At 37.3% G+C, this 7,542-nt stretch overlaps 1 protein-coding gene across 1 annotated transcript; it reads left to right on the forward strand.

Annotated features, from left to right (window-relative positions):
- Positions 1-4,613: 4,613 nt before the first annotated feature.
- On the forward strand, positions 4,614-7,278 carry LOC118438674 (zinc finger protein 624-like). The gene is made up of 3 exons (XM_035859256.1): positions 4,614-4,985; positions 5,273-5,680; positions 6,197-7,278. Exons 1-3 carry the CDS (start codon positions 4,875-4,877, stop codon positions 6,572-6,574), a joined length of 897 nt encoding a protein of 298 aa, XP_035715149.1. The 5' UTR covers positions 4,614-4,874; the 3' UTR covers positions 6,575-7,278.
- The last annotated feature ends 264 nt before the right edge of the window (positions 7,279-7,542 follow it).

Raw genomic sequence — 7,542 nt, forward strand, 5'->3', positions numbered from 1 at the left:
GCAAAGCGTGCAGAAACACATCTCCTAATGAAACTCAAGGCTTAAAGAATTATTTATTTACATCGATATGCGACCTGGTTCTAATTAAATATTTAAAGAAACTACTTTTTTCATGGTTATTTATGTATGTACATCACATCCATACTTAGATACTGTAAGTGGCCTACTGACACGAATTCAAGACAAAAACAGCTCGAAAGTCGACCCTATTCGGGTGGTCGACAATCTGCGTGCAGGATTTTTTGGGCTAAAATGTGCCTAGACCTGCATGTGCATATTCCTAGGTCCATCCAGCTTATGTGCGGCTCCTAAATTTTTAACGAGGCTAGCATAAACAGCAACTTAACAGGTCTCAACTATATTTTTGACTTTCGGAAGTATTCCTTAGAAATTGCAATTGCTCTTAGAAATATTTAGCACCAACTTGTTTCGAAATTGTTATAAAACTAGATTTTAAACTCAAATCTAACAATTAGTTTAGGAAATAATCGTTTTCAACCAAAATATTTTCATACAAAATTTAAAAAGCGGCCTCTCACAATGGAAATCAGTACCATGTTAAACAGTGTGACTAATTGTGAAGCCCAAATTATCTACGAATCCCCCATGTTGCAGGACACCTTTCCCCTAAACCCATTCCTCCCTTACACCATTATTCTCATGACACCCTACGCCAACGTAAATTTGGCTTTGTTCCCTTTCCATTCCAAACTTCCCTTTGCCATCGACATCCTTCAAGCTCGATTTGCCGCTTGCAAAATATCACTCATGATCCCCCCGCTTTATCAAAGTATGGTCGGACAACGGCCACAAGTTGATCTATCTCAGTGGATGTATGCCCCACTAAGGCGAAGTTTATTCATGTTTACAACAATTCACAAAAAAATTGGCCGAACTGCGATGAGTCTCGGGCAAAAGAATCATTTCATGATTTTAATCCGTTCTGACGATATCGAGGATGGCTTCGTCTCCTGGATGCTATTTCGGTGTGAGCGGTATTTCCAAGGGGGTAAAATTGAGAATTTTGCTATTGTCACAATCGCCAGGGGAGGAACTAGGCATATTTGCGTTCTTATGCAAGGCTCTTATCCTAACTTGAGAAACATGAAGTGTCAAAGTGTCACAGTAGCTGGAATATCTGAACACCTGCTAGCCAGATTATCTACACCGCCACGATTCTGGCGTGGTCTGAGAAACTCTTACTTCGCAGCAGGAGCAATTTTTAATTACATGATAAATCTCGTCGTAAAGAAGGCCAACGCGAGTACAGACATTTCCAAAGTTTCACAAGTTGAGGAACCTTATATTCCAAGTATATACTTGGATCGTGCATTTGCTGAAAGTATTGTCACAGACATTATGCAAATCCAATTCCTATCGTGCTACTCAGTAAAATATTTTTCCTTCATGTTCTACCTACTTCCGTTCAAACCCGATTTGTGGGCCGGAATAGGGACGGCTTTAATTGTGCAGGTGATAGTAATCAAAATTTATCAGATGACGGTAGACACACTAAAAAATGTCTCAATTTCCCCATGGATTATCTTCTTTGCAACATTGTTTGAAGAACAATGCATTCCGTCAATTTTGGGAAAGACCCTGTTTTTCCGTTTAGTATTTGGCACTTGGTTGATATCCGTAATGCTTTTGACAAGTTGCTACAACAGTTTGTTGACAACCGAATTGAACGCCCCGCTGCCAGGAAAAGGTCCAGAAGCGTTTGAGGATTTAGTTTGCGAGAATTCTGAGCTGCTAAACTCCGCCGTAAATTATAATTACTCTGAGCTGTCAGCTATTCTAAAGTATGAAAAATACCACAGCTACTGGCGCACTACGTACGACTGGTTTTTTGAAATAGATAACCCACATTCTTCTACAGACTGTTACGCTATGCTGTCCCAATTGGAGGCAAACTACGTCGGGCCAACACGTAATATTTTCCAACTTCTACAACAAACTTACTACAACGATGAAATCAGAGTTTTCACAATTTTTGAAAATCCGTCCAGCCGCGACATCTTGCCGATTCTTTTGGCAAACCCGAAACATCGATTGTCACCTAAGGGTGTCAATAAATCTTTAACATATTTTACGCATCGAGAACTCGTTGAACTGGAAACTGTGGACTGTACACAAAAAACTGTGTTCGTCGCACGGTCTGACTTGTTAAATATTGAGTTTGAGTTCCTGTCGAAAAGTTATCCCCGTAAATTATTTAAGAAAAGTGTTAACAGCTTAAGCACCGTAATGATTGGTTGGTTTTTCGACGTCATGGAAGCTTCCCAGATTTCCAAAAATTTCAGACTACTCTCAGAATCTGGGATATATGGGTGGATGACTCAAGAAATGTTGGTGTCGTTGAATTTGAATAGAACGGCTGCGTTAAATATTGAGCAGGAAAATGGCGCCGTTCCGATGAGAATGGGTGGAAATATCGATACGCTCTTCATCCTCTTTGGGACCACGTTGGGGTGCGCCGTATTATGCGGAGGAGTGGAATGTCGCAGATATTTTTATGATTTGGTTGTCCGAACCAGTTTCTTAATTAGGGGCAAAGTAAGGCAGCTCTTAGGGCGGCGGAAGAAAACAAAAGCTCAACGCTTGGTTGGGCGTTGACCATGATTTTTAGGTTAAAGGTATTTCCGCTTTGGGTCACGGTGAACGGCGCAATTTGATTGAAAACGAAATTCTACACGTGGTGTAAAAACCAAGCTATCTTCTACCCGAAGTATAGTGTCTTTACGTATATTTAATTGTGTTCTGATCGTTGGATTAAAAGAAAGTGACTGAGTGAATATACGTGCAATTTAATCTACTTAAACTAGATTTTATTTCAACTAATTAAACGTGTACAGTAATTAAAAGAAACTAACAATTCTTTCAACTCGACTGTCTACCACGACGACTCTCAAGTAACTGACGATTTTCCTACTTACTACATACTACGACTTATAACAAAGAAAGACGCACACCTCTTTTCCCACTCATGACGTCACCATGGTGACCACCACCACGTCAGGGGGCAATTGTATACGAATACTCATTTTTACATTTAACACGTGGATTAAAAACATAGAAAATAGTTAGAGACAAAATATAACGACAATAATTTCAATTGGCCAATTTGCTACATTTATTTCCATCGTTGTTGGGAAAACGCCTTAATTAAATCAAGCACTAGTAAATCAATAAACATATATTAATTATGATTAATGACAAACAACTTTTTATTATTTGTACGACTATAAAGAACGAAATGCTTATTAATAATTTCAACAATTGTAAAAGCGTCACCTACCATCCAAAAATTCACGGCGATGCATACATCGCAAATTGGTAAACGTAATGTCTAGCTCGACACGAATATTTTGAATTTCTGGATAAAGGTGAGGTTCATCAGTGGCGAGAGTAAAAAAAAGCACAGAGAAAATTAATTTCTTACGTGAGAATTCTTCTGACTTAAACAATAATGCTTTCGATATTGTGTTATTGTTCAAAATTTAAACATTTTTACCCTTCTTTTATGCATGACAAAACAAGTACTATGATGACATGCATATAAATATGTTCTGTGTATAAAATGGAATAAATAAAATCTCAAAAAATGTGATTTAAGTGTGCTCTAATTTGATTTAATATATCGTAGATTCCTAATCATACCTATATTTCCACATATTTTTAAGTCTGTACATTTAGCCAATACCGCAAAAAATAAATTATGTCCTCATAGGCATCTAGAATTTTAACTGGCCCAGTCATTGCAGGTAAGTAAGGAGGAGTATGGGCCAGAGCTCAACGCCGACCAATTTGTCGGCGGCGGCGGCGCCAATTTTTGTAGATTTTTCGGCGGCGCGGCGGCGTGCAATCGGCGGCGTTGACCTCTGGTATGGGCGAGTTTGGTACTCTGGACTGCTGGTACAGGATGTACCATATATTTACTTATGAATGAATGAATTTACTAATCCCGCCTTGGGGCGAGGGGCCACATCATTGCGTTTGATGGGGTATAAGTATTCTATCATATAATAATAATATATTTACTTATTTGAGAATTCAAACAGCGGTGAAATGTCCTTTATGTCTAGAAAGCTAGTATTTAAAAAAGGTTGCCAGTAAACAATTTTGATAAAGAAGATACCCAAAAGAGATTCTAGCCAGCTAGCTGGGCTGATAATGGAAGGCCCAGAAAGGCAAAAATTGAATAGAACCCTAATAAAAAGTCTATAAAATATATTCTATATTTTGGTGACAAAATTTCTCATCTTCTACTAATGTCTTGATAATGAATGGCAGATAGCATTCGAAATATTGACAATAAAAAAATTTCTCTACGAATTTCCACTAAAACTCCGTGTAGTCCAATTATTTAAAAAAGTCTATAAATAAAATATCTTTTTACTACTGGATACATCAACCTTTTCAACATTGACCACTCGTCCTAGCCTACATACAACTTGGGACGTAGAGCAGACCCATCCTGCCATCAAAAGGGAAAAATAGGTTCGTCGACCAGTAAGGGTGCATTCCTCGCAGGAATTTCCTATTACATCGAGGTTTGGACTCGAGGTTCCAAATAATTCCATATTCACCTCAAATGCATACCAACTAAAATTTTTCTACCAACATAAATCTAGTTTGCATGGACCAGTTAAGTTTTCCACACAGCTCAACGTTTTTTTGTGGTTCGTCAAAAGCTAATAATATTTTGAAATACTCAATGAAGTAATATTTTATAAGTAATACTAATACTTGTTTTACGTGCGAAATTAATAACCGAGAAAATATCAATTATTCGTACTACTTAATTACCCAACACATTAATTATTCGATGCTTAATTTTTGACAAATTTATACTAATCCATACGTAGCAAGAAATGGAGCCCTATACTGGCCCAGAGTTGAAGTGTCCTACATGTTTAAAAATTTACAAAACAAACAAATATCTAGAGAAGCATATCCTTTCACACACTAATCTAACTTGTGAGGTAAGGGAGAAGCAAATATACAGGGTGGTTGAAATTTCACGCTACAAAGAAAAATTTTGCAAAGAGACAAGTCCCTAAATCTCCACTGGTTACAATATTTGGGATAGAGATTTTTATTTGTATTGACAAAACTGATGGCAAAATTTTTAAAATGATAAATTTCAAGTAACTAATGGAAATTTACGAATTTTTCCCTGGCATTTAAACCACCCTGTGCATAAAATCTATATGTCCACATTGTAGTCGTCGATTGTGCAGAAATAATCCCTATTTTCTCATTTTAACAGATTTGTGTGAAAACTTTTAAAAACCCCACGTGCCTCCGTCAGCACATCTACTACTTGCACGGCAATCGGCCTAAAAAAGCATGTAGCATTTGCCCCCGAGAATTTAGACTTTTGGCTCATTTAAGACAACACATGAAGAGCGTTCATAGCTCTGTGAAAAGACCTCGACTCCCGTGTAACTTCATCGGCTGTGCGAAAACGTGTTTGAACGAGCGAGACATGGCGTGGCACTTTAGGATGGAACATGCCGCAAACCCTGTCCGACTTTATTGTGCCCTTTGTAGCAGAGTGTTTAAAAAAAGTGGAGATCTTCACCGGCACATTGCGACTCATACGAAGGAGAGAGCCTACCCGTGCGCAATATGTGGGAGCAGGTTTGGGCAAAGTAGAACTTTGAGGTGCCATGAGGTAAGGTTATTTTTTAAATATCAGTTTTCGACGGGCAGAGCTGGGTGATTATTTGTTTTTGAGGGTGGATTAAGGATTATGGATTGAGCACAAAATAACATTTGTTTATGGTGATTAAATTATTTTTGTGAGATTAATTCATGTCCGGATTAATCCATGGATTCCGGAAATTTTAGGATTAATAATTCGGATTAATTGATGAAGAATCACGATTGAGATTAATCTGGATTAGTAATCCGTAATCACGATTATGGATTAATGACATTTCAAGGAATTATTCCCGGATTAATTCTAATTCCAGAAAAATCGGAATTATGAATTAGGATTAATGTAAAAATAACTGTTATTTCCGGATTAGAGATTATGTATTAATAATGCGGGATTAAAATTCATAATTCTTAATCAGGATTATCCCAGCGCTGCCCACGATGCAAAACCTAATAACGGTTTTTACCGCTCGGAAAACCTCACGCCGTTTAGACAAAATTTCGATATTTCTTTTTGATTTTCTACTAGCGAACCCATCAGGACACGTCATCCCGATCAAGGTTATCTTGCCGGATTTGTCCAAGGACGTTCTTGAGCAAACTGGGGTTGCAAAACCACCAGAATTTCCATGAAGGTCGCAAATATCCTTGCAATTTGTGTCATAAAACCTTGGCGACATATTCCGGCCTGAAAATTCATATAAAGACGAAACACTCGGGGGACAAATTGCCACGTTTTCCTTGTGGCCAATGCGAGTACAGAACATGGACCAAGGGAAACCTCGACGTCCATGTGGGACGAATGCACGGAGGGGTGAAGGAGCACGGTTGTTACTTTTGTGGAAATAAGTTTTTCACCTTTCACGGCTTAGTGAGGCATGTCAGTTTTCACATAAATGAGAAATAAACCGTCGTAAAGGCACATAAGGAAGTATCTTTAGACTAGAGTAAGGAAAACCCCGGGATTTTGCTATTCAAAATCCATACCCCGGGGCTTTAGCTGGGTTTTGCGGGTAGTCGGGGTAGTCGGGGTTTTAGGGGCTAACTGAGTCACGACATCATGTATTAAATTTTGAAAACACTAGTTTATGTATATGTATATATATATATATATTTTGGCAATTTCGCAACAAAGCAGCTTATTAATTCAAATTTAATAAAAATTAAATTGTTTAATTGTTAGTAATGTCCTAACACGATGCTTCATGAAATTCGAAAACCCCGACTACCCGTTGGTATTGCTCATTTTTGCTACCCCAAAACCCACCAATACCCGCAAAACTTCAATTCCCCAAAAACCCGGGGTAGCATACCCTGCTTTACACCCATTTTACCCCAACCACTCTCACGACATCGCAGGAAGACTATATCAATAGATTCAATTTTTGTAAAAATCTCATTTTACCCCGACCACAATGATTGAAATTTTTGATGTTGATTATTTTCATAGTTAGAGATATATTTCATGAATTTTATTACGCAATTAATAAAGTCTCTAAAATTAACTTACGGAGTAAAACATTTAGTAAAATATTTAGAAGAAACACATTTTCTTCAAAACTGGCAATGTTCATATTATTATGGATAAATATATAATTGTATAATTAGTAGTTTGATATATGTGGTATATGGTCCAAGTATTTCCTGCTTGTGCGGGGTTTGGCCATTATAATTTTGTAATTTATGAATTTTAAAATCTGAAATGCGACTTAATAAACTATAATAATATAAATAACATATGTTTGGAAATTTTATAATATTTAAAATTAAAAATAAATAAACCAAAATATTTATCAATGGGAGCAAGTTTGGTCTCCATTTTGCCAGAAGTTGGTACCAAGTTTATAGATGAGCTTTGTATTTTACATGTCATAT

The sequence above is a fragment of the Folsomia candida genome, unplaced genomic scaffold, assembly GCF_002217175.1.
Source record: "Folsomia candida strain VU population unplaced genomic scaffold, ASM221717v1 Fcan01_Sc024, whole genome shotgun sequence".
NCBI lineage: Eukaryota > Metazoa > Arthropoda > Collembola > Entomobryomorpha > Isotomidae > Folsomia > Folsomia candida.